This window comes from Buteo buteo, chromosome Z (genome assembly GCF_964188355.1).
Source record: "Buteo buteo chromosome Z, bButBut1.hap1.1, whole genome shotgun sequence".
In the NCBI taxonomy this organism is placed as follows: domain Eukaryota; kingdom Metazoa; phylum Chordata; class Aves; order Accipitriformes; family Accipitridae; genus Buteo; species Buteo buteo.
In genome coordinates this window covers 4,345,705-4,373,106 of record NC_134204.1, presented here as the reverse complement: position 1 = coordinate 4,373,106, position 27,402 = coordinate 4,345,705, and the positions used below count along the sequence as shown (strand labels likewise).

At 41.1% G+C, this 27,402-nt stretch overlaps 2 protein-coding genes across 8 annotated transcripts in view; one reads left to right on the top strand and one right to left on the bottom strand.

The window, feature by feature from the left end:
* LOC142026960 (elongation factor 2-like) lies at positions 1-27,267 on the top strand. The gene is given in 17 exon segments (XM_075020476.1): positions 1-606; positions 5,709-5,923; positions 6,598-6,779; positions 7,228-7,439; positions 8,717-8,898; positions 9,862-9,967; positions 10,447-10,560; positions 11,672-11,810; positions 13,192-13,387; positions 13,648-13,906; positions 14,422-14,529; positions 14,975-15,328; positions 15,736-15,918; positions 17,252-17,384; positions 19,623-20,294; positions 20,714-20,785; positions 26,893-27,267. Coding segments are annotated over 15 exon segments (2,580 nt in total). The 5' UTR covers positions 1-603; the 3' UTR covers positions 19,817-20,294; positions 20,714-20,785; positions 26,893-27,267.
* The window catches only part of PIAS2 (protein inhibitor of activated STAT 2), a 33,961-nt gene continuing 28,166 nt past the window's right edge, over positions 21,608-27,402 (bottom strand). The window contains exons 12-15 of one of the 7 annotated variants that reach the window (XR_012648962.1): positions 27,263-27,402; positions 25,417-25,454; positions 24,523-24,703; positions 23,546-23,678 (exon numbers count right to left, since the gene is read on the bottom strand). Coding sequence is in view for 4 of the 7 variants with exons in the window: in XM_075020477.1 (XP_074876578.1) it covers positions 23,496-23,678; positions 25,417-25,454; positions 27,263-27,402 (361 nt within the window). In the remaining 3 variants the exon portion in view is untranslated. Of the gene's footprint in view, positions 23,679-24,507; positions 24,704-25,416; positions 25,455-26,717; positions 26,777-27,262 lie in introns of those variants that run through there. The other 6 variants (XR_012648963.1, XR_012648964.1, XM_075020477.1 and 3 more) reach the window with 6 other exon arrangements.

The window sequence follows — 27,402 nt, the reverse complement described above, 5'->3', positions numbered from 1 at the left end:
CCGCGGTCGGGACGCTTTTAACCCCCTCCACGCAGCACGCAGGGACCTGGAGTTCGCGGCCACGGGGCGATGGCGGGAGAATTAGTGAAGCCGGGGACACCATAAGGCTCTGTGGTGGAGGGGGGGTGCCCGCGCCCAAGCCTGCCACCGCCTCCCCGGCTCCCTCCAGGGGCTCCCGTCCCCTCCCGGTACCCCGGCAGCCGCCGCCGCTCCTCTGAGGGGACGCGGGAGACCCTTGGGGATGGCTGGGGGTCAATGGCGGCGTTCGGGGACCGGGCCACCTCTGGGAAAAAGCTCCGGGAAGGAGCGGCCGGCAGCGGGCAGCTCACCTCCGGGGAAGGGTCGCAGCGGGAGCAGGCGGCTGCCAAGCGGGGCAGGGAACTCCCCCCCCCCGCCCGGGCTCCGCCGCCGTGAGGGGAGGTCGTCCGCCCCTCGGCGCACCACGGGCGTCGGCCAAGCTGAGGGAGCGCTCGGCGGGAGGGGAGCGGAGGGCAGGCAAGGCGGGGAGGGAGACGCTTGAGCCCGCCAACAGCTGATCGCGGCTCGTTCCCGCCTCCCGGCTGAGGCGGCGGCGGCAGGTGGGATCCGGAGCCATCCGCCACCATGGTGAGTGCTCCCGCAGGGGCAGGGGAGGCCAGCCGCGGTGCTGCCCGGGGGGGGGGGTGGCCATAACCGCTGACCCACACCGGTGCTCCGAAGCAGCCGGGCTCTGCCAGCGCCTTAACAGAAGGCAGCTGCCGGGAACGGGGCGGAGGGGGGGGGGGGGGGCGCGGCAGCCATCTTTCTCGCCGTGCCTGTCACAGCCCTGGCTGTCAGGAACAGCGGGCTGGGAAAAGGACGGCGGGTCAAGAGTAGCCTCGCTGGCCCTCGCCGGAGCGTGATACTTTTCAGGAGTTTCTCTTTATTCTCTCTCAGCCCTGGGGGCTGGCCGAGGAGCGGGGGGAAGGCGGTTCCCGCCCTCCCGCTCCTGACAGGACTCCGGGGAGGCGGCGGCGCCCGGTGGCGCTGAGGCGGTTCTGGCCGCGTCCCTTTCCACCCGGCTGTGCGACTAGGGGACCGCTGAGCTTATTTATTTGTTTTTACCACCACCATCTGCTTTTTTATTAGAAGGGCGCCGGGTGTACGGGTAGGGGTGGTGGTGTTGCTTCTCTCTTTCTCCTCCTCTTGCAGATGTAGGGAGTGCACCTTGGCAGTGTAGGTCACGGATGTGAACGTTTCTGTACGTTTTGCCGACCAGCGTGTAGTGAATTCAAGTGTAAGCTTTGGGGTTAAACCCTGCTCAGCAGTGTTTATAAGGACAGGAGATAAAAGTATTGCTTCCAACGAGGCTTGGAAAAGGCTGTGTATATGTGAGAATACATGTATGATACAGTGCTGCACTGCACTAATCTTGAGGAAAGATGGTCTGACCTGAATCAGATCAGCAGCATTTTCTCAGGGAAATCCGTCTGTTAGAAACACTGCAGGGTGGGTTGTTTTATTTTTAATTTATTTTTGCCCTCAGGAAGCCTGCCCCATTATTTTAAATTATTGCAGTCTGGTAATGCGTTTCACCTGTTTTGAGTCTCTCTTTATTCTAGTCAGTCAAAATTTACCAGCCTGTTTCTGTGATAAACAGATGCTTGTACATCTTTGCAGTTCTTGATGATTAATGCTATTGGAACCCTTTCCTTTTTCTTTTTTTTAAACTCTTGTAATCTTTCATTGTATAAGTATTATTGTTTACTGAAATAGACATTCCAGTTACCTATGTTAGCTTCAATAAGTGTTTTCATTTTTCTTTGTTTTTAGAATATGTATTTCTGAATTGAAGCTATATAATGGTTCATTACAATATGAATTTGAACATCTTTAAGAGAAGGAGATGCCCTGCAGAAGAGGAAGGCAGTCTACTCTGGAGGCGTTACTGATAGCCAGGGATAAGCAGCACTGCAGTATGGGCTACCCAAATGATGTAATGCAGTAGTTAAAAGGAGCAAGGTCATTGACTGGCTGTAGTGGCTGTGAAACTTGAGGGGTTTGGCAAAAGTGATGTTCTGCTTGCAATAAAGCAGTGATCTTTCTCCCTTCTGCAAACACTGGTTTCATCTCCTTCATTTTTTGCTTGCTGTTGCACACGAAAGACCTTAACCCCTCTGCAGCAAGCTTTTCATAGCAAGATAACTTTGATCCGGTTGCTGTCTGTCACAGCAGAACAGAAACTCTGTAACAGCTCTTTAATGAAAAAGATTTAAAATTAAAATTGCTATTAATTTTTAGTCTGGCTTTGTGTTTTCAGTTGTATTTATGACAAAAAAATTTGTGATGCCAGTGCCTCTTGTAGAACAGCACATATGGTAAACTCTGTTTTGGTATTTGTGTAAATAAAGTGGTAAATAAAATGTTTGGAAGTGGATAGCTTTTATTAATACATAATCCTGAAGTTCCTGCCAGAAGGCCTAGTAAGACATTAATATTAATGCTTGAATTGAGCTCTTTATCTTTTCTAATATACTGTATTTTATTAACAAGCTAATTAGCAGAACTTAAGAGTAGTTTACCCAGTTATATTAACAAGAACAGCTGCTATGATACAACAAAGTGAATTCAAATTGAGCTAGCAGTGTTAAGCTCTTAAAAATACTCGTTTAGGCCAAGGGATGAACCAAACAATAATAAAGGATAATAACTTACCTAAACTTGGCTCTTAGTATTAACTTCCTACAGGCTGAAAGCTTCATGCCCAGGTGTATATATTGATGTAGGCCTGGCAAAAAGTACTCATGCAGTAATATCTAAGACACCGGACCTTCAGTTTCTGGGAAGGGATGCTGTCTTGCAGTTGAGCAAAAGGATGGAAAGTTTGAAATAAAAATATGTTCATGTTGTTGGTATTGGCTTGCCGTGAGACTTAGCAGAAGCTTCGAGGTCACTTATGGAGGCCTGCCTCTTTACCTCCTTGACTGTGATGACTTCTTTTGAGGTATAATATTGTAGAGCTTTGTGTCCCACAGTCTGTCTAATCCCTTAAACTTGGTTCTAGATTTCCCTTGCCCTTTGCTTTACCCCCCACCACCCAGCCCAGTACTGCCTGACCCTGCTCTTCTCTCATTGTGCTTCTCGGCTCTCCTTTTCCATCACCATGACTTGGTGATCCTTTTCTATCTCAAGCCCATGTTGCTCCAGCTCCACCACAAAGTAATAGTAATATATTAATGCGTTCTTGTAACACCAAGCAACTAAACCAATAAAAGTAACATTTTACATCCATGTCTTGTATAACAGTCGCTCCATGTATCTGTTTTCATTCTACTTTTGTGATATAATTATCCCAGCTGCAGAGTAAGGCTCCATTGCTTTTAGGCGCAAATCAAGGTTTTTACAACTAATAGCATCCTTTCTCAGATTACATGAATAGCTTCAACAGTCTGTAGGAGAACATCCAGTCCTGTCAGAGGAACATGTGCATGAAGTTTAAATTTAGAATTAATGTAAATGGACATGTGTATGCTTAAAATATGAGGAAGAAATAAACTGTTATGGTTGTGTCTGCTCCTTGCCCCAAAAGAAAACTACAATGTAGCCTGCCTATATAAATGTATTGGAAACTTGGAGACAATGGAAAAAATACAGGTTTCAGTTCAAAATGTGATATCTGTGCTACTTAAGTATTTGTCGGAAGTAAATTTCACTTGTTCTGTTAAGAAAGTGTATAATTAGCAAATACAAAGAGCACGTAGGTATACATCTCAACACTTAAGTATTTATTTACATTATGAAATAAGTGTATCTAGCACAGATCTAGCACTATACTTAATTCTTGCTAAAAGTACTGATTATTTTTTTTAGTGCAGCACAATTTACAAACAGGGAAAATGATAAAAATAGGAAAGAAAAGTAGTTGTGCTCTTTTCTCTAAATGGAAAAGAAAGAGAAGAATGAAATATTTCGAAGTCTTAGAAGAAGTATGTAAATTTTACTGTGAGTGAGACTTTGGATGCCAGGACACCCTAGAACATTCTAGAAAAGAAATATCATTGGTTTTTCTTAAACTGAAGAATAACCTAACAGAACAAATTCAGAAATGAAGTGCCTTCATTTGAGGTGGATCACAGACAAACCCGTAAGCATACCCTAAACATTTTTTTGTTTGTACTAAGTTTTCTTCAGCAAAAAAAAAAAAAAGGGGGGTGGGTTGGTTGTTTTCACCATTGCAGACTTTGGGGTAGGAAAGAAACTATAAATGTAGGGAAGAGTGGGGAAATAATACATTTTGGGGGGAAGAGGCCAGGCTGCTGCTTAGTTTGGATATTTCTCATCTCTAAAAAGAACTTGGCTATTTTAATGAGAAGTATTCCTTTTTTTAATAAGAACCACTTTTTTGAGAAAATGTATAATGAAAAAGTTGAAGATCCAAAGTTAGTATGCCAATATGCAATAATAAGATATATATATATATATCAGAAGTGTATCTGTTCATGTAAAAAAACTCCTGTTTTGTCTCCTACATAAGATTATATTTTGAGCTGGGCTGGGTTGTTTTTTTTTAATTAATATCTTATCCTTGCAAGAAGACAGGTTCCCTGTGTTCAGTTGCACTCATTAAGACTCAGACTGTGTTAGAAACCTTTGTTGGTGTAGCAATAGAAATGCATGTTTCATTATTTCTGTATCATTTGCAACTCAAACACAGATGAGGAACCTATTTAAGTGTTTCTTATGGTACGTTTTTCTTCACTTGAGCAACGAGTATAAACTACTGGTGTGGTATGTGATTTTTGTCTGTGTTTGTTTAATATTCCCCATCATTTCTTCCTCCGAATTCAGTCTTTTTCCATGTCCCTGTGAAGCACTTCATGCATTAAAGGGATTTGCAAGAATAACCACGTTAACTGCACTCCTGTGACCTACAGGTGACTCTCATTACAGAATGAGACAGGCTGAGATTAGTAAGATCTCATCTTCCTTTGCTGTCATGTGTTTAACAGGTAATTAAGAGGGCTTCTGAGGGTCAAGATTTTTTTCCTGCAAATTGAAAGAGGGGAATTGTTAGCAAGAGATAGAAGAATTATGGAAATTAGAAAAAATTCTTTCTGGGATGTAATTTGTGAGAGGGGCGCTAAAAATTTTGCACTTGGCTAATTAAAGTCTTTAAAGAGGTTTTTGACTGAGCTGGACCCGCCGGTTTCTAGAGCTGGTATATTGGCTACAAAAGGAGAAGACACCCCCCACCTCTCCTGGAAAGCAGGAAGAGTGGCTCACCTGAAAAACCCTGGGGATGGAGAGCAGGTGTGGGAGGAAGACCTGGCAAAGTGAGGGGCAGTGGTGGGAGGAGAGGAGAAGAGAAGGATGCGTGCGGAAGATCTGCGGAGACCTGCAGCTTGCAGTTGCGTGTGCTAACCCTCCTGTGACATGTGGCAGGGATGAGCTGTTCTGTCTCCGCAGGTGGATTCTTTGTTCTTGCGGTAGTTGATATTTTGTGAGATGAATTCTGAGCTCTGTTTTAAGTTACGCCTCCACTCTTCGTACTTACAAAAACATGCCAAAAAAAAGAACAACTATTTGTAATGCTAAGCTTAAAAGTATGAACAACTTCATTTCATCTTTAGATTGTGTGTGAATTTAATAACAAATAATAAAACTTTTTAAAATTTCACATAGACTTTTGTATACTTCAAAAGGAAGCAATAGCTGTTCTTTTTTTTTCTCTTTTTCTCTCTCGCATCCAGGTGAATTTCACAGTAGACCAGATCCGAGCAATCATGGACAAGAAGTCCAATATTAGGAATATGTCCGTGATTGCTCATGTTGATCATGGCAAATCAACCTTGACAGACTCCTTGGTGTGTAAAGCAGGCATCATTGCTTCAGCCAGAGCTGGAGAAACGCGATTCACAGACACACGGAAAGACGAGCAAGAAAGATGTATCACAATCAAGTCTACGTAAGAATTTCTTTGTATCTTTCTTTTTAATCTGAAGACAGAGAAATGGTTTGCTCAAAGCCTTGCATCTTGTCAGATCTTTTTTAATTTGAGATGTGAATCAAGCTGTGCATTACAGAACAGAAGTTCACAGTCTTCAGAGTGCAATCTGGGCAATATTGGAGTAGAGCTTTTGAGTGATATCTAGCAATCATTCCTACTTGCTTCTCACTATGGAGAAAGATGTTTTCAGAAAGATTCTTAGTAGTAACCGTTGTTTTTATTGGATTGCTTACAGACTAATACCCTGTTCCTTCAAGCCACTGTGGTGGGCTGCGTCTTTTTATTATTACCTCTGGTTTTGATGTCTGCAACTGCAAATTTAACAAGTTGTAAATGATTTGGAGCATGACTCTACAAGTGTCTGACAGTGATATTATGCTGTGACTGCTATCTTGAGGTGTTGATTTTGAATAAGAATAAAAATTAATTACACCCAAAGCAGAATTTTAGATGCTAAGAACTCTAGAAATTGAAATATTGAAGTCTTCTTGTGGTTTTTCCTTTAAGTGCCTCAAGAAATAGTGGCACTGTGGTAGGTAGAGCAGGTATAGTTGCCTGACCAGTGCAAATTTTAAAATCATCAAATTATGAAACATTATTAAGTTATTAAAATGAATTGTCTTCTCTTACAGTGCAATTTCTATGTATTATGAGCTCTCAGACAATGACTTGGCCTTCATCAAACAGTGCAGGGATGGTTCAGGCTTTCTTATTAACTTAATTGACTCCCCTGGACATGTTGATTTCTCCTCTGAAGTTACAGCAGCTCTCCGTGTCACTGATGGTGCCCTTGTTGTGGTTGACTGTGTTTCAGGTAAGCATGCTCTTGTAATTAAAGACCTCAGTGTATTTTATTTTCTTCCTTTTAAGAAAAAAAAAAAATTGATTGAGGGATGAAGCTTCTTTCTCTGAAAGTTTAACTTCTAATGGTATGAATGCTCGTTTGCAGTCTTAGCCCATGGCCTTTCCTATATCTTAGAGGATTATATCCGCTTTGTATCCAGCTCGTGGGTTGAATGTAGAGTAACTGAGGAAAAAAGTCATTCTTTCAGTAAAATCCTAGGGAGTGGAGCTGCTTGTCATTCTTCTCCTTCAGTTAGAAAATGGAGCGATACATACAATTGAGTAATGATGGTTTCAGGGAGCACTGAGACTACCAGCAAATTCCCAGTTTGAATTTCCCAGTCAACACTGTACAAAGTAGATTAGAGATCTTGCCCGTGTATATAATGCAGGTTTTAACTGTGCTTGTATTTTTTAAGGTGTTTGTGTACAGACAGAGACTGTTCTGCGGCAGGCTATTGCGGAACGTATCAAACCAGTACTGATGATGAACAAAATGGATCGTGCTTTGCTGGAATTGCAGCTGGAGCCTGAGGAACTTTACCAGACATTTCAGCGTATCGTGGAAAATGTCAACGTCATCATTTCCACCTACGGAGAGGGTGAAACTGGACCAATGGGTAATATTATGGTAAAGAAAACTTTAAAACTTTGCTGTGGTTGAGATCCTATTTTGGAGAATACCAGCTTTGATATGAAACCATTGCATACATTTATGGCAATTCAGATCTCTGGCTAAACTGAAGGAGCCGTTCTTCAGTCCCCTTCCACTCCTGCTGTTTCATACTTTTTCTTTTGGGGATATTATTTCACACCAACCAACTGGGGAGTAAGAGCAAATAGGAAAGAGGAGAGAATTGACAAAGCAGCTCATCCTCTAGTGGTACTTTCTCACTAACAAAATGTGTAACATCAAGCCAGTTGCTCAGTGTCATTCATGTCAGACGTTTGCCTGGGGCAAACTGCTGAAGGGAAGCTATGGTTTGAAATTTAAGGTAAAGGATGGGAAGCCAGAAGATTAGCTTTCTGTGCCTGACTTTGCTGCTTATGTGACTTACACGACAAGAAACATGGCCTTTCTGCTACTCCTGACTGATAAGACATTGAATTTGTTCTTTTCTGATCGGAAGATGTAGGTCTCTGTTATTCTACCAGTAATTATATCATTATGTGCTGGATATCTCTGGAAGGATGGTTTGAAACTCGAAAGACAAATAGTATTTCCTATATTGCAGCTGAGAATTGTAAAATAAAAAAGCAAAGTCAACTGCAAATCTTCTCTGGTGGTCCAGCTGTTAGAGTAAGGAATTGTCAGAATCAGACTGCTTCAAATATTATTTTTTTCCACCAAATAGCTGCAAGACAGACCTAGTCACTAGAGTTTTCAGACCTGGTTCCCTTTGTTTAAATGTGACAGTCCTATACTAGCTTTTTTATGGCTAAAATCGACTGAAGCTTAATCTAGTTACTGGAACAAAGGACACGCAGCTAGGATTGTATTCTGATTCTTATATTCCATGAATCTTGGCCACTCTTAAGTCAGACCAGTTTTATCTGTGTGGCAGGAATGAGCCACCTGTACTTAAATTTCCAGATAAATTTTCTAGAGAAAGTTCACTAACAGCTCAGATATAGTCATAATACTCCAAATCCTACTTAGCACTTACAAATATATTTTTGAAGTTTTTATTTTAGCCTTTGTTACAAGTATTTCCACTGTGTGGGACAAAGTAAGGTTCTTGCTTCAAAGTAATGTTCAATAGACCCATTTTAGGGGAAATATTTCCTTTTTCTATGTTCCAGAAAATATTAGGCATCTTTACTGATCCTACTTGTCATTGAAAGCAGTTCATACGGTTTACATCTATGTTTTGTGAAACGGATTCACTTTTTTTCCCCCTTTTCAAGATTGATCCAGTTATTGGTACTGTTGGGTTTGGCTCTGGTCTGCATGGCTGGGCATTTACTCTGAAACAGTTTGCTGAGATGTATGTAACCAGATTTGCTGCCAAAGGAGAAAAAGTACAACTCCCTCCAGTTGAACGTTCAAAGAAAGTGGAAGATATGATGAAAAAACTCTGGGGTGATAAGTAAGTAACACAGTATGCATGGAATGAATGTAGATACCACAGTGACACTCTCAGGATATCAGCGATGGATACCAGTGCATGTTGAGTTTGTGCTTCTGTAAAACCAAGCTTTCATAGGCAGCTTAGAAAGCTAGAGTCATGAGTTTGTAACTCTTACAACAAAAATATTTATGTCTCCGAGAAAGGCAATTGCTTGTAGTGCAGATATGCTATAAGTGCCTTCTGGGGTGAGTTCTGATAACCTGCTCCGTAAGAGCAGAGAGAGAAGGTTGCCTCTCAGAACTTCAGAACATAAATGCTTTTATTGAACTGCATAGGTAAAATTAGTACACAAAACAAGATTACGGACCAAATCCAATCTTTTGATAGCAATGAGTATTTCTGTGAATTTAATGAACCTTAAATTGTATCTTGTAAACAATGGAGTTAATTTCCTACTAGATGTGTATACAACTTGCTGCTAACTGAATGCTTTATATATGTGTGAAAGCTCAATATACTTGCTTGTCTTCTGATGCCTTATAATGAATTAACCTACCTTGACTCATTTAGCTCATAGGGTACTCCAAGATTTATCTTGCATGGTATTTAAATTATTTTAGCAAGGCTTTGAAAGACAGTTAAAGGTAACAGGGTGGAGTAAGAGAATTATTGACAACAGGTTTGCTTACAGCACCTAGTTCCCTGTAAAAGCCTAAAAATGCACGTTGAAGTCAGTGGTTTTAAGTGTAGTAAAAAACCGCAAGAACCTAAACAAACAAAAAGCCATCCTTTGCCTCCCCAAACATCAACAGTTATTGCTACATTGAAATAAGGATTAGCCATTCTTCTGCTATTTTAATCTCTGCTTAAACGTGAAACTTTACAAAGTTTTCTTTTAAAAATAACTAAGCAGAAAATTGCAGGAAAAGTGGATACTCCTCAAGTTCAAACTGGATGAGTAAAAATAAAAATCTTCTTTAGATATTTTGATCCAGCAACTGGAAAATTCAGCAAATCAGCCACTAGCCCTGATGGAAAGAAGTTGCCAAGGACATTTTGCCAGCTAGTTCTGGATCCTATCTTTAAGGTAAGGCAATATTTTGTATTGATTTGATTGCAAGAGCATAAGGGGAGACTTTTTTAGTTTAGCAGGTTAGCTCTTAGGAAAGCCATCCCTCTTATAAAGTGGATCCATGCTTTCTGTAGAAACTAGAAAAATTCTGCAGTACAAGAACAATGTGCAAAAGGTGGGACAGAAGTAGAAGGCAGCAAATCTGAATGGTCTGTTCACTGAAACAACATATCCTGCATATCATTAGATTAAAGATTTGTGTGTCTTGTGTGTGAACATCTTCTGATAGGAATTTGGAATTTCCTTTGAAATTAGAAACATTTGATGTAATTTGTGAATCTTGAGCTGCATGATCCTTGCAAATAGTTTCTCAAAGAAAAGCCAAGAACAGAGAAACCAAAGGGTTTTCAGACATATAACATGCTTAAGATAAATGATAAGCAAAACCTGTCTCTGCTATATTACTTACTGTGGTCGGTATAAACTTGTTTCAGATCTTTGATGCCATTATGAATTTTAAGAAGGAAGAGGCAGCCAAGCTGATAGAGAAACTTGATATCAAGCTAGATATTGAAGACAGAGATAAAGAGGGAAAACCCCTTCTTAAGGTAACTTGGCTTTTCTACTTCGTCAGAATTTCCAGCGTGGTAGCATTTCTTACCCTTGAGCTGTGTAATGAGAACAGTCTTTTAGGTCTTTCTAAAATCCACAGAAACTTACCTTAATTGTCTCTTTATAATCTGGCCAGTGGTTAATTTGTGTGTCAGGAATGTCATGATTTGAAATAAGGTACTTGGTAATGTATTGCACTGAATTTGCTAGAGAGATATCAGGCCTTAAGTCTGTTGCAGCATACAAAAGACACACCCGACTTGATTTAAGAAAAGGGAGAAATCTCAAGGTGTATATGCAATGCTAATACAAAGTGTCTGCTGCCACATATATATGCTGTGTCTGCGTAATCGGAAACATGATTTCTGGTTGGCTCTCACAACTTCCAATACATTCAAGAACACTGCTGAATTCCGGTCAACCTTTTGAATAGTAATGTGTGAAAGCATGTGATTGCTTTCTGTGCAGCACTGAAAGTTAAGAGCAGAGACTTTTAAGAAACTATCCAGTTCCTGTGCTAACTTGTGTTCTCCTCGGTACGTTAAATCCCACATGAAAAAGGGGTTCAGGGTATACATGTGGAAGCTTCTTGAGATAATCACTGGAGAGGGGAAATCCAAACACATCACTGTGGCAAAAGGCCAGAGACTTAATACAACATTTGGGTTTATTTTTATCTTCCATATATGGAAGATACAGCTGTAAAATATGACTATCCATGGACCTTTTTCTTTCTACTATTGTAATCTGTTGTCAGCAGCGAAGAAGGACATTCGTGTTTTATTTCAGGACCTTAATATAATCCAGGAATCCTAACCTTTCTGTTGAAACATAGGTCACTAGCCCAAGGAAAAAAAGAATGCAAGGAGTGCTGGTTTTCAGTAATTCGAACACAGTTATATTCAAATTGCTTATTCTAGGTAAGTATTTTACTCATGGCCTTCAACAAGACTTACATAGTCATAGGGAAATTTTGAATGGCTGTCATGACTTTTTACGTTGCATCCCTACGGGTAGCCTACCACACGCTATCCAAAAGGTTTATTTGGGGGTTGGTTATGTTTGTTGAAACAAGTTTTAATTACAATGTGAATTTTGGGTCCCTAGGCTGTGATGCGCCGCTGGCTGCCTGCTGGAGATGCCTTGCTTCAGATGATCACCATTCACCTGCCTTCCCCTGTCACAGCACAAAAATACCGCTGTGAACTTCTTTATGAGGGGCCACCTGATGATGAAGCTGCTATGGGTAAAAAAAAATTTCCCAGCTTACCAGGGGCTGTCAAAAATACAGCACCCCTAGCGCACAGATGAGTAGAACCGCCTAAAATGGATCTGGATTAAGTTTATGGGTTATAACAATAATTACTAATTTGGGACTCTGTTGAGCAGGCTATTACAAAAAGTGAGAAAGCAAAGGAAAAGCCTTGGGGTACTACACATAAAACTTGCTTTATGTCGTTATATGCTGGATGCCGATCTGTGTGAAACCACACTGTATTTAGTTTAGGTTCAGAGAACATGTGGTTGCGATGAGCAGGAGTATGGTATGTACCAGCATTTGGATATACTGTAAGAGATGGATGGAGCAACAAGTTCATTACCTCATTCTGTCTGCAGCTTTGATTACAGTCTCCTAGTGAATCCTGTGACTTCTTCTCAGTCACAGTCAGAACCATAACAAGATCCTTTACTTTCAAACACTTCCGACGTGTCCCCTCGTAGCTGGCATGTTGTTACTGTTCTCTGATTCATTCTCAGCCTTAAAGGTGGAGGATGAAAATCTGGTAAAAAATGGAACCATCTCCCAGTTGTCTGAAGGTGTGGCTGAGATCATGACTAGGTAAAGAGCAAATAGCTGAAACTGAGTCTAATACAGGGCTGTTCGTCTGGCATTGACAGGAAGGAGTTAAGTTCTGAAGAATTCATCTGTAATATGATGATTTGTAATATGATCATCAACTATTTTCAAGAGGATCTGCATTTTTTGGATTTGTGTAGATTTGTCACTACCGTCAGAAATCCACAAATGTTGAAATAAATAAATCATATTTGAAGTAATTTTCAAATCCAGTATTAGCAGAAGAGAAGCTTATCTGTGATGGCACATGTGTTTAATCCTCTAATAAACTGTTAACTCTCTCTCTCACAAAGCCAGAACAAGACCTCTGATTAGAGGGCCTGCTTCTGACCATATCATCCATATGATCATTGAGGCTGCAAACTTCTAGTGCTGTATTTTGTCTTCTGGATTCTAATGGATTACAGGGGATCTTTAAATGCCCCCTACTCAAAACTTTTCCTGGGACTAGGTCATATTAGTAGATATTTAGTGATACCATGGAACCTGCTACCAGAAGAGGGTAGCTTGAGCAAGCAGGGAGTAAGTACTAACAGATGTCTCAGTATTGAAAGAAACAGCAGTGGTGATGATTCGTTACCTTAACAAAGAATCTTTGATAGTGACCATAGCTATAATTCATCTGTCCGCACACATTTGTCTTTTAATAACTGAAAAAGAGAGGAGCTGTTAATAAGGTTCACTGAATTTTGGGAATCATATGGATATAGTTCTAAGTTTTCAAGTCTCACAGAAAATGTGTCTGATGCAGAAACATACTTTATTGCAGGTGTCAAAAACTGTGATCCCAAAGGCCCTCTGATGGTGTATATTTCCAAAATGGTCCCCACATCTGATAAGGGGCGTTTCTATGCCTTTGGGCGAGTCTTCTCTGGTATTGTTTCTACTGGACAGAAAGTTCGAATCATGGGACCAAACTACACACCTGGCAAGAAAGAAGATCTTTACCTAAAACCCATTCAAAGGTAGATGGAAATACTATATTTCTTTTGAATAGCAATGCATGCAAAACCAAATGCTTGCTTTTAGTTTTTGGAATCCTAATGAAACGAAGATTTTATTTCTTTATAAGAGTCCTCTTTTCCTGTTTAATAAAATCAGTAATCCAGAGGGATTATAGGCAAATAGTAGGTAATTTTCCTTTGTGTGAAAAGGTTTAGCTTTTTGGAAATACTGGGGATAAAACAAGTATTCAAGGATTGTTGCTCATCCTCTGTCTTTGTAGAACCATTTTGATGATGGGTCGTTATGTTGAGCCCATTGAGGATGTACCTTGTGGCAACATTGTTGGTCTAGTTGGTGTTGACCAGTTTTTGGTGAAGACGGGTACCATTACCACCTTTGAACATGCCCACAACATGAGAGTGATGAAATTTAGTGTTAGTCCAGTTGTACGTGTTGCTGTTGAAGCAAAAAACCCTGCTGATCTACCAAAACTAGTTGAAGGTCTAAAGCGTCTGGCCAAGTCTGATCCTATGGTTCAGGTGAGTGTTAGCTGTAAGTTTTAGCTTTAGAGCTACTGGTTTGCAGTGCAATACGCAAAGCATTCGACTTTATTCACAGAGAGCTCTTTATGTGATCTAACGGCATGGCTGTAGGCTCAAAACAGTCTTCAGTCGTGATTGTATGAGCTGACACAAGATAAATAGGGATAAGTTCAGTCAGCATTTGAATAGGAAGATCCTGAGGAAAAACACAAACTCTGCAGCAATTAGTGCCAGGTTTTTCAGCAGTACTTTTACTTACACTTTTTTTAATGCTCAAATACCTCAGTAGGACAGGAGCTATGTTTAGTGTGAGAGTACCCAGTTTTGCTGGTGAGGAGATTCATTCTGGAGCACTCCTGGAAACAATATCAAGAAGATAATTTGTTAAATTTTTTTAATACTTGGGGTTGAGCAGTTTTGGGATCTGACATTTTTCTGATTTAGCCAGTGTGTGTTTCTGTTAATACTAATAAATTCTTAAAATGTTTACTCCCTACTATTTCCTCTTCTAGTGTATTATTGAAGAGTCTGGTGAACACATCATTGCTTGAGCAGGGGAGCTGCATCTAGAAATTTGCCTTAAAGATCTGGAGGAAGATCATGCTTGTATTCCAATTAAGGTATTCAAGAATTTTCTTGGACTGCAGTATATAGAATATGACTAAACATTAACCTTTGAAAATATCATCTTAATCTGCTGATGGTGGTTTCCTTAGAGCAACTTCCTTAAAGCCATTTGAAACTTGTTAGGAGACCAACCAATTAAGAAATAAAAGGAATTCTCTGTTAGTTCATCAGAAGAGCTTAGAATTAAGAGAGAGATGTGAAGAAGATCCAGGGAACAGGAAAACTAACTTGAACTATGATAGTAACCATAGATGTGCTACTGAAAATGTTTCTCTTGATGAAGCTAGCAGAGCATGCCTGGGTGACTGAGTGAACCTGGCATTAACACACTGCCATAGGAGGAGAAGCCACAGTTTATTGAATAGCATTTGATTGGTATGTGGAAATGATCAGCTTTGTACTTGGGGAATTTTTTTTTGTCTTTGATCTATTTGACAGAAATCAGACCCGGTTGTATCTTACCGTGAGACAGTTGGTGAAGAGTCAAGCCAGGTGTGCTTATCCAAATCTCCCAACAAACACAACAGGCTGTATGTGAAGGCTCGACCCTTTCCTGATGGCCTGGCAGAGGACGTAGACAAAGGGGAAGTCAGTTCCCGTCAAGAACTTAAACAGCGTGCGCGTTACCTGGCAGAGAAATACGAGTGGGATGTGTCTGAGGCTCGCAAGATTTGGTGCTTTGGACCTGATGGTACCGGTCCAAATATCTTAGTTGACATCACGAAAGGTGTCCAGTATCTAAATGAAATCAAAGACAGTGTTGTTGCTGGTTTCCAGTGGGCTACAAAAGAGGTAAGTGTAGTTCTGAATGTTGTACTTGTATCTTGTGTTACTGAAACGTATCTGAGCTCTATTCATGTGAAATCTTTAGAAACTCTCAATAACTGATAAGAACAGGGTAGTAGAATTTGTCCCCACTGAAGAACGTATGTCACTCAACCTATGTAATGAACACATAGTTGTCTGTGGGTATTTCAGCGTTTGTTCCAAGTGTGAGCTCTCAAATGCTAGAGGAGCATTGGAGTCCTCCCGAGAAGGACTTTGCGATGTGTATGGTGTTCACTGCCTTGGTCCAAGTGTAACTCTTCAGCATCAGCATGAGAGACTTCAATCGGGCCAAAATCCTGAGTGAAGGCTCGTATCTTGGAAACTCCTGAGTAGTATCGCACCTTTGTTTTTTCCCTCTTTTAATACTGCAGGGTGTCTTGTGTGAGGAGAACATGAGAGGTGTTCGTTTTGATATCCATGATGTCATTCTGCACGCTGATGCTATTCACCGTGGTGGTGGGCAAATCATTCCTACTGCGAGGAGGGTTCTGTATGCCTCTACTCTTACGGCACAACCCAGGCTTATGGAGCCCATCTATCTGGTAGAAATACAGGTATGCAGCTGGGTATGATATATGAGATCATAGAATCATTTAGGTTGGAAAAGACCCTTGAGATCATCAAGTCCAACTGTTAACCTAACACTGCCAACAACAGAGATGCAACCCATAGATAGATAATCATGTTTCCACATTCTCTTCTAAGAAACCACGATAACTCTGTTCCATGTCTTTTAGATCAGTGATGCAAAGGCTTTGTTTGAGAAGAGGTTTTTCATTCCAAAGTTAGGAAAAGGTTAAATGGAAATAGCAAAATGTAGGTGGGGAGGTGAATTATGCTGTTCTCTATGAATTGCCAGTACCTTTGGGAAACTTATGATTTGGGGGGATTTTCCCCTCCTTTCTTTCTGTCACTGTAAACATTCAGGAGAACAAACAATGGTTATCCTAAATAACCAGAAAAAGCATTAAGAATTTTTATTTTTTTTTAAATAAGCTTTTTTTTGAGCTGTTTAAACATTAACTTCCATCCTTTGAATAACTGGATTTTCTTGGTAAATTAAATTCTTCCATGAAAGAGCCTGGAAAATATATTCCATGCTAGAAGTATTTATTTATCACCAACTACAGCTATTCACATACCAATTTGTCTTAACTGTCTTAAAAGCAATTGGAAGATTTAATACCTGCTTTAAAAATTAATTCCAGGCTACGGTGCTGGGTAGTGGGCAGGAAATCTACCAGCTCAGTTGCTTAAAAACGTCTTAGCCATGAGGGCTGAAGAAGATGAGTACAAGTAAGGACAAAACAGAAAATGGAGAATTTTTTCACCTCAATGACTTGTGAGACCTATTGTGACAAAGCAGGGGAGTCTTGCAGCCTTAGTGGTACGTTTCTAAGCAAGCGTGGTTTTTTTAAGTACAGTTTTTATCAGAGTGCTTGTCAGCCATGTTGTAAGTCCTAAGATAAGGTACGGTAAGATCCTGTCTGTATAAAATTTGCATCCTGTAGTAAATATATTTATTATAAAGCACTGGAGGACTCTGCTTTCTTGTGCCCAAAGATTGCTGAAGGTAATTCACTGAGCATAAGCACTTTTGCTTCACTTTGTGTATGTAAACTACAATCTGGTACAGTCAGTATATACAGTAATTGGAAACCTCACAGCCATGCGAGGCAGAGAAGGCAGGCAGAGCTTCTGAAAGATGTCTTGGAAATGAGAGTGAAGCCACTTGTTACACATGAGAGAAATTGTACTGAGTGAGGAGCCATCATGAGAAAAAACATCAGGAGAGCTGTCTAGAGGGATTGTCTAATGCTGCCTGGCTGTTTTAATAACTGGTGATCTCCTCCTTTTATGTAACTTGATAGAAACTTTTTTTTATAGTGCCCAGAACAAGTGGTTGGTGGGATCTATGGTGTGCTGAACAGGAAAAGGGGACACGTTTTTGAAGAATCCCAAGTAGCAGGAACTCCAATGTTTGTGGTCAAGGCTTATCTACCTGTAAATGAGTCATTTGGTAAGATGATGCTTCCTTTGTTACCCACGTGCATTTTAAGACAGACCTCTGCAGGATCAGAGACTTACAAATTCCCATTTTATTAGCTCCAAGCTTCTTCCTGTTGTCCCTTTGCATCTTCAGTTCACAGCAGTTTACCCCCCCGCCCCCCAGCAGCCTGCTCCATTGGGCTTTCATGCCAGCAGAGGGTGCCAAAAAGATGTGGCAGCTTCTGCACATTAAGACTTTTTAGTGTAAACCAGATTCAGTTTCCATCATTTTAAATCAAGGTCTTCCTTTGAAGCAAGCCTGGAAGAGAAAATTTGATACTTATTTGAATCTTTAAAAGAAGGACAGAGTGCCAGCCTGAGTAGCTTAAATGGCATTACACCCTCTTGCCAATCTGAAGACTACCTTTAAAATAATAATCTGATCCTTCTTATGCTGCCCCTGAAACTTCAACTTTTCAGTGTGGTACAGAGCCCTTCCTCTGGTACTGTGGTTTGTTGGTGTGTCCCGTTTCCCTCCTCCCTGTTTAAAAATGCACTTCAAGAGTATCCTGTGACATTGTGACATAAAGTTTACCAGTTTCATGGGGCACATTTGGAATGCCTCACATGGTAAAACTGTATGAAATGTCATGTTTTATTTTGGACGGGGCTTCTTTGCCAAAGTACATTAGTGTGGTAACTGCTGAAATAATCAGTGATGAAATAAGAGATGCTTAACTTTTCAAGTCTAAACTGGCAATTTAACTTCTTAAAAGAACAATTTACACATGTGTTTGTGTGGTATTTTGGTTTTTTTTCCCTTCTCCAAGTTTCCATGGAGCTTAAAACAATTTCATAAACAATTTTCCAAACACAGAAAAAAAAAAAGAAGTGTAAACTTAGACTTGGCAGGACGCATATTACACTGGGCTCTCAGTCTCAATTTACATAGAATGTTAACATCCGTATTCTGCAAAACTGCCTTTCTAGTTCCTTGCCAAAGCTGCTGTTGAATCTTGCTAAAACAGCAATCTAAAGAGGTGGGGAAATACCAGTATTCCTATAAACTAGTGGTTAGAAGCTGTTCTACAGCAGCAAAGTCTCAGTTCACAGGCAGCAGCTCTTCACAGGACTGAATGCTTGGGAGAAGGGGATGCCACTGCTATGAAGATGAGGAAATGGCAAAGGAAGCACCTATGTATCTTGAGTTAAATGTAAAGTTCCTGTACTGTCAGACTAAATGACGCGTTAGCCCAGTGTCTTGTTCATGACAGTGACTGAAAGCAAGCACTTAGGAAAGAGAAAGAACAAGGTAAGCTAGTGTAAAACTTCTCCAGTTGCTTTTTTATAACCACTTCTAGAAGCTTCCTGGCGCAGAAGTGGTTTCTAGCTCAATTTAGTAACCCTCGAGGGCTTTCTTTATGAATTTACCCAGTCTGCCCCTCACTGTAAAACATCAGCATCCACAGCACAAGCAAGGCTGTCCACTGACCTACATGTGCGAAGAACTGCCTCCTTTTGTGTCTCCTGCTAGCTTCAACTGACACTTCCTTTGTATCAAGAGGAGCATGAGCTCATTTTGATCTTTATCTGCTGTGTCCATGTTGCTTAATTTTTAGCCCTCTATATCCTCCCTACTACATTGCTGCTCTGGTCACGCTGAAGAGCCCTAGCTTGCCAAGTGTGTTTCCATGTGTGGAAGCCAGGTCAGGGCTTTGGGCATCTGTATTCCCCATCTCTGAACGTTCTCTGCAGGAATGGCTTTTATAATAAAGGAACCACAACTGCACAACTTTACAATAAGCGTGCAGGCTTTCACTGGACACGATGTTTTGTTTTCTGTTCCTTTCCTAACAGGTACTAGCACTTGATTTCTCATTTTAACTGCTTCTGAACACTGAACTAATGCTTCTGTACTACTTACCATAACCCCAAGATCTCAAACTGAGTGGTAGTGATAAGTTCAGTTCCTGAGACATGTGAAACATAATTTTCCCCATGTCCTTTTCTATCTAAATTGAATTTTGTTTGCCTTTTTATTGCCAATTTACTTGGTCACAGAAGATATTTCTGCAGTTCTTTGGAGTTGGCCTCATTTTTACCTGCTTGAAAGAACTGCTTGTGAAGCAGCAGTTTCCTAACAGTACTGTACTCCGTGTCTGAAAGTGTTGAGGGTTTTGTCTATGCAGAAATTCACCATAAGCCAGTTTTATTTTTTCCTGTAGCTGGCTCATCCCTTTTTAATTTATTTTTTTTTCCTTCCCACTAGGTTTTACCGCTGACTTGAGATCCAACACTGGTGGCCAAGCATTTCCACAGTGTGTCTTTGATCACTGGCAGGTTTTGCCTGGAGATCCTTATGATGCAAATTCTCGTCCTTGGCAAGTTGTGGCTGAAACATGTAAACGCAAAGGCTTGAAGGAGGGTATTCCACCTCTGGATAACTTCCTAGATAAGTTATAATCAATTCTGTTTCATGTTGTGTGATGCGCTGCCCAGTTTTGTCCTGATACCGTTTCCTCACAAAACCAGGAAGGAAACGGAAAGTTTTTAGAGTGTCACATTAAATACATACACAGTGTTAACATGTTGTGATGACGGCATGATCACCTACTAAAAAAAGAAATAAAAATGACGCGGTAATTTGACTTACGGGATTGTTGTTGCCTGTATCTTGTCTGTGGTCACCGATGCCTGTGTCAAAAATACACATTAAAAAAAAAAAAAAATCAGTTGCCTAGGACTAATGGTGTTCTTTACAGTTTGCCTAATCCACAATTGTCTTTTAACCTAGGAAGCAGCTCCCTTCGTTGTTGCTCTTGCAGAAATTCTTGTTGAACTGTCAGGTTTTGTCCTCTCAGCCAGAAGATGTGTTCTTTCACTTCCAAGCTTGAATCTTCTCTGCTGTTGAAGACTGATAGTGAAAGGCTTGCAGTCACAGGTAAGCTTTCTAGCATCCAGCACCTAGATTTAAAGGCAGACACAGAACATCCCCACTAATGTTGGAAATGCCTGAATTCTTGCTGCTGGGCAGGTGCAGAACCTCCTGGGGCTGGTGCCGTATTGCTGGGCAGCAAAGTCCTGCCTACACGGCTCACAATTGTTTCAGACAGCTTTATCTAACCTGGAAGTATGAAAATCAGAAGCCAGCTCAGGCTAATGGTCTTCAGGTGTATAGTTATAGCCTTTCTGTAGCTAGTGCTTCAGCAGCTAGCTCACTTCCAGGAACTGCAGAAAAAGATGCAGCAAATGGATGGGTGGGGGGAAAAAAAAGGGGGCCAGCTCTTGCAGCATGGCTTTCATTGCATGCTGGTTATCTGTGCAGTAGAGGGACTCATAAGCTTTACTTTCCTTCTGCAGTTGGTTTGAAGGTATCTTTGATATAGTCCACTCAAAGCAGTAACCAGATACTTCCATAGTGGAAACAAGGAGGTAAGAAGTTATCTCACCTTTTTCTCAAGATTTTTCTCATGTTACAATTTCTTGGACAGACATTCTGATGCATTTTAGAACTTGTTGAAGGAAAAATAAACCAAAACCTCATCTAGCTACAATAGGCAGGTTTCCTTAGAGCAGGACTACAGGCCTTTATTAAGTTACAATCCCCAGTCCCCCCTCCACTGCTTAAGGAAATCCGTTGTTGTCTTGTGGGAGGTGGTGTATCGAACGGATGATGACTGCACTGCAGAACTCCAACCCCTTGATACACACCATCCACAGACTCAAGTGAATTACAGGATTTGGGCATTACTAGGCTGGTGTAATTACCTCCTGCACGTACATCAGCATTGCAGAAAAACTACGTCCTTCACCTGAAGGCTTACCTCACACCACAGCCTATGACAATCTAACTCTCTCCTAAACAGGTAAGGCTCAAGTGCCTTAAGTTTGCATTTGACATTGCTCTCATGGGTCTTGAAGGTTTAAAGCTAAATGCAGCTGCAAAACTCCTGCCCAAAACAGCTGGAGAACACAACCTGACCTCAGCCCTAATAAGTAATGACCAAACAGGGCACAATAATTAACTTGACAAAGTTCCAGCCCTATTTTGTAATACCATGAATGGTTTAGAGCACATGTCCTAAAAATGGCACTCACCCTTCCCTAACTTTTCTGATGTACATGCAAGATGTTTACATCCCTTCAGCCAGTTCAGCAATTGCCCGAGTCACACTTCAGTTTGGCATTAAGAGTACAAACAGCACCTTCAGCAACAGATACCAGTTTTAAACACTTTATTCAGAATGACTCTGGAACCTCTCTCCACACTCTATTTATAGTTCAAGTCACTGTGCAACTCTGATGCAGAAAGCACCGATCTGCTGCAGGCCATTAGGAAAAAACTTCATGAGTAGCATGGCTTTATTAGAAATAAATCATGCTAAAAACTGAGCCTTAACAGGTACAAAAACTTCAACAGATAAGGAAAGGAGAAGAAAGAGTGGATGCGATATTAAGACCAACACGTGAACTGAAGATTGGTGTGAAAGGTCATACAAGAAAAGGCAATGGGGAATAGTAATGCTGCATTAAAAGTGGGAGTACAGGGCAGGCAAGAGTTACAATACATCCTGCTTCAATATTTCTTATCCATTTGTACTTCGTTCAAATATTGTCAACGGTAGTGGAAGGCAAAAAGTACCAGACATCTGACTAAAGAAATAAGAAAAAAGGAACACAAAATCAGGAAAAAGTGAAAGCTGGTAATTAGTGAAGGAATAATCTCAAATACAGTTACTCAACAGAAACACAACACTGGGGAAAGCTGCTCTGTCAACATAGACAATACCATTATTCCAGCTCTATGGAAATGACTTGATTTTCCTGGTCTGTAACCCCTTCCACATACCATACTGTGGAGATTATCCTTAGAGGTGTGTGGGGAGACACTGCATACACACAGCAAAGCAGCAGATTGACCAGGGGAGTAAAACATGAGGAAGTTATTCCCATTGAATTAGGAAAGCCATGATTAGGAGGCCATGTAATGTGGGACAAAGCATCATCAAGCCCTAAACACATAATTCCAGTTAGGCAGGAACACTGCAGCTACAGCTTTTGTCTTCCAAAAAGCCAACTTTCCCCCATGGCATGTCAGAGTAGGGTATTCCCAAAAGAACACAGCAGTTACTGAAGTGACAGAAGCCACAAGCAAGAGATCCTAGAAAATTATCCTGTACTGGAGAAAGTAATTCCTATTTTTCTCCTTACAGCTGCCATAGAAAGCACACACTTCACTTGATCAACTGGTCAGGGGTGGTAATTTCAGAGGGCCACCAACAACCTTATAATCTGAGTTTAAAGGCTTTTTTTTTCTATCACCTCTTAAAGTTATCAAACCAGAAATTCAGCTATGGCTCAACTGTGCATAGTTTGGAGTTTTTAGCGGTGGGGAGGTGTCCCCATTCTGACATGACAGCACAGAGATTGCGTAATCCAGAGTTTGCATAGATAGTTTGTCCCCTCCCCAGCCCAAAGAACATTAAGAGAAAGAAGTCAAAGCTTAGGATTTTGTTGCATTTGTGAAAAACACAAAATCAGGAGGAAAAAAACCACAAACAAAAAAACCCAACCAATCCCATTTACAGAGGCTTCCCCTACATCCCCAGGTAAGGGGGAAGTGGGAAACGAGACATACGACACAAGTCATGGCTATTTCACAAAGCTTCATTGTCTTAAATGAAGTTTATTACAGGCCCCAGCGAAAATATTAAAAATTCACCAATGCATACACTTCTGCACCTTTGCCCAGGCTGTTGTTCTAGAGTGGTTAAGTGCCTTTTTTTATTAAAAAAAGTTTTTGTTTGTTTTTACATTATTGCTGTGTTTTACAACAAAATTAAAAACCATTTGTGGAATCCACCCAGCAACAAAATGTCAGTTTCCCCAGAACAAGCCAAAAAGCATAAAAGCATGTTCTGAAGGGGCCTTTTCTATACCAGCTATTTAATGAGCAGGGAAAAAAACAAAACAAAACAAAAAAGTCTATCACTTCTGTTCCTAGTGTAGATGAATTTACTCCATTTTCCAGAAGGGAAATCCTTTCAATAAATATCAGAATAACTTCCGAGATGCTGAAGTTCCAGAGATACAAGCAGCAGCTCCGTGCCGTTTCTCCTGGAGTCCGGTGCTGCCCCTTGTTTCAGTCCAGTGAGATGATGTCAGGAGCGCTGCCGCCGCTGCTGGTTATCACCCCTGTCTCGCTCCTGCTGGAGGAGCTAACGTGCGTGCTGCTCTCGTGGTGACTGGTTGATGTGATGATGCTGCCAGGCGTGCTGCTTGTTAAGGTTGAGGTGAGACTATCCAAAAACATAGGAGGACAGTACTGCTTGAAACAAACAATGAAGAATGAAGAGACTAACTGCACAAGGGAAATGTATGCTCTGAAGATACATCTTCCCTACAACAAGCACAAAACACATTCCTAGCAGAACTTCGTTATCGCATGCATAGCAAGAACTGGAGTTCTGCACACCAGCAAGTAAGCAAGCAGAGATGGTAGCCACGACCCCTTCTCCCTCATCCTCCCCCTTCCCCCTTTTTTTTTTGTTTCCTTACTAACTGGTTAGCTTGAGCATTTACTAGCACATTAAGAAACACTATCATGTCCACGTGATGACCACAAAAAAAATAAAACCAAAACCCACAAACAAAAAAACCCTTAGCATTTGGAGAATGTTCACTGCCCACAGCTACCAGGCACAACTGTGTATTTTGGGCTCCTTTCATCATGAAAGGTAGCAGAATGCTTTTTGCTGCTTCAATGGAGGTTAGAATAATTTCATCCCCTCAAATGGCAGCAGCTGTACTAATCAACATGTTCATAGTATATACCTGCAATGATACATGCAGGTCTCTAAACATTTTAGTAGTGATAAATGAGCCCTGATCAAGTCTGATTAAGAAAAATTACTAAGTTGATTTAGATTTCCTGAAGTGGAAGACATGCCTTCTCAAAGCAGAGCTGAACACTCTAAGCATTTAGAAACAGAACAAGGTTGGCAGGTGTCAGAGGAAGATAATGTAAGACACCCACACACACGCACGCACACACGTTGTTCAACACACCTTACTTTCTCTTACCCCGTGGATTCCAATCTCGGACATATGTTTGGAACTGAGCCTGAACTGTTTGAACTGTCCAAAGTGGACACTTCATAGCAGCATACCTGCTTCCAGTCTCCCACATGAACAAACTTCTGTTATTCCCACTTTCGGCAGTTCAGATCTCAAGGTCAGGCACAGAGTATTGCAAGATGCAGTAAGTGGAAAGAAAAGGAGGAAGTTCATCCTTTGTTTTTAAGGCACCAGAAAGTCAACTCTGCGGTACAGTCCTATTACTGTTGTCTTCTAGAGACAGAGAGATGAAACAGAGGGTCTGTTTCAGATCCTCTTGTCTTAGTTAGGGAGCCGATATTCCCCCACATTTCAAGGCTGTAGTCTGTCTGTGGAAATCTAGTTACGGTAAGAATCACTCTCCCTAACTTGTAAAGTTTTAAGTTTCCAGGGAAGAAAAAGCACCGCCTAGTTACTTCTGACCTACAAAATATCCATATAATCCAAAGCCAGCGGGGTTTAGGTGTTACATAGAAGGATTTATCATAAAAGTGTTCAGTCATGTGCCCATCAAATTAAGGAAGATATTTTCTTTAAAACTTAACCTCCTACTAACTTCAAAACCAACAGAAACAACCACCAGTGACGTATATTTACAGAGTTTAGTCTGGCCTACAGATACACGTTATGAACTAAGAGGGTGAAGTACACAGGGGGTGTATTCACATTAGTGCTGTGCAAGTATCCACTTTAGAAAGGCAAGCTATCACTAAAGAGTGAGTTTCCATGCATGGATTTATCCTAGTGAGGCTAAACTGAATCCTCCCTTAATGCATCTTCATGACCAGCTCTTGTTGGGAAAACGGATTTTCCTGGTCTGTGGGTAAGGTCTAAGTGAGTGGACTGCGAACATGGTATGGATGATGACAGTGTCCTGGTAGTTATTCGAGCAGTATGTCACAAAAACCAGACTCGGAAATTAACCCCATAGTAGTTCAGAAACATACCTGTGAATCAACTGGGATTAGTGAAAGAAAATCCAGACCTAGAAAGAAGAGAAGAATAATAAATTGATGTGTCTTTCTTTTATTCATACACAACAAATTTAAGGAACTTTTTTGTGGTCGTAGAACAGATTTTGCAATTGTTACACAGTTTCTAAATGGAATATACCACTGTGACACCACTCTCAACGACTACTTCAGGCAGCAGCAAAACGAGTTATCTCGTACAAGTGGCTCTTTTTAAGAATGAGAATGACATAATGATGTATTATTCACTGGATATTGCAGGGTGGTTCAATGTGGTTGCTTAGATGGAGGTTGCCATTTGGAGCTGTTGGTTCATAATGCAAGTTTCACTGCATATTGTACCTGACTTGGCCAAACTGGGACATGAAGAGTGTCATCACATTAAAGATGCTGGAATGAAGTAAAGTCACAACATGCACAAGTCCAAAAACAAGCAGCAGGTCTCTTCCTCCACCCACGGGCAGCCAATAAGGAAACATTTCTAATATCATCCCCGTTTTGTGTCTAGACAAATAAAAGGAACGAAGAAGAGGAAACTACAAGTAGTTCAAGGTATATCCTCTAAGAGCAGTGACAACTAGCGTCCGTCTTATACACCATTAGCGTGTAAGCTTTTAGGGCAAGATGTTTAAAATTATGAAACCAATGAGAAATTACAGCCTTTTTTGTTTTGTTTCTAAATATTGGCCTTGTGTTTGCTATGTCAACAGAAAGAAATGGTAAACTTACTCCCTCCCTCTCCCCTCACCTCCAAATCTGTTCTGGCCAGTGGCATCTCTCCTTCTCTTCTCCAGTAGAGAAAAATTTTGAAGGAGATTTAAGCTCAGCTGCTTTTACAGAATTGACAGCTGCTTTTGTTCTTGCACCTTCTAGAACTTCAGCTGATAAGAGACAGACAACAGTTCTAGACTTCCATTCTCTCAGCTTACTCTCCTATCCAATTTGGGAAGGCAACCGATTTCTTAACAAGGGAGAAGTGGAGGGAGGGAGCAGTAAAGGAACCAAAATGGACAGAGAAACAAGGGGAATGATATCCTTCCCATTGCCAAACTGGTGCTGAAAGAAGAGGAAAAAACCCAGAGATGTTGCAGGGGAGAAATGGAGACAGGCAATGGAGCGGGGAGAGGGAAGTACAGGAGGCCAATGGGACACCTGTCACCACGAGTCACCATTTCCTGGGCTCTGGGTTCGTTACAGCCGGCAAAGAGAACCCCCAGAGTCCCTATATACAGTGTTCTTTTCAAGGAGCCAGGATAGAAAACAATCAGTATCCCCACCTTTTGTCTGATATTTAGCAGCAGTGTTGAAGAATACATCATAGGCATTTAGGGTATGTCTAGGTAAAGAAAGTCAATAGAGTTCAGCTTACATATTGTAGCTCACCTTAACCTTTTTCATACAGTCTAGACAGAGCACCACTAGAATCAGCTAGCAGAATATCTCTACTTCTAGGGTTGGGATGAGTCGGCGCCATCACACCTCTATAACTTAAATAAGCAGCTACTCTCCCTCGCATCTACAACACATAACAACCGGATGTTTACACAGAGTCTAACTGAATATAGCGAGAAGTGTTTCTGGCTGCCGTTCCAAAGTGCCAATTTGTACCCCAGAAGCAACGTTTTTCACATCACTGTTGCGAAGTGCAACCTGAAACTGGAAAGACAGCCTGTACTGGACTTGTCTAGGCATCGCATCAGTGCAATGCTGCATATAGTCTTGTTCCATTAAAAAAAAAAAAGTTGATCAATTCTCCAATTTTTACCCACCCCGCAAATTAATAAAGCTGTCAGAATACACATTAAAAATAGCCACCACCTACCTGGCAAGTCTGATGAAATACTGGATATTGGTGGATGATGGAATGGTACTGGGTAGTCTGTTAATGAAGGAGGAATAGCAGCAGCATCGACCGTTGTCACGCTGGGCACTCTGACAGTAGATGGCTGATACATGAGAACC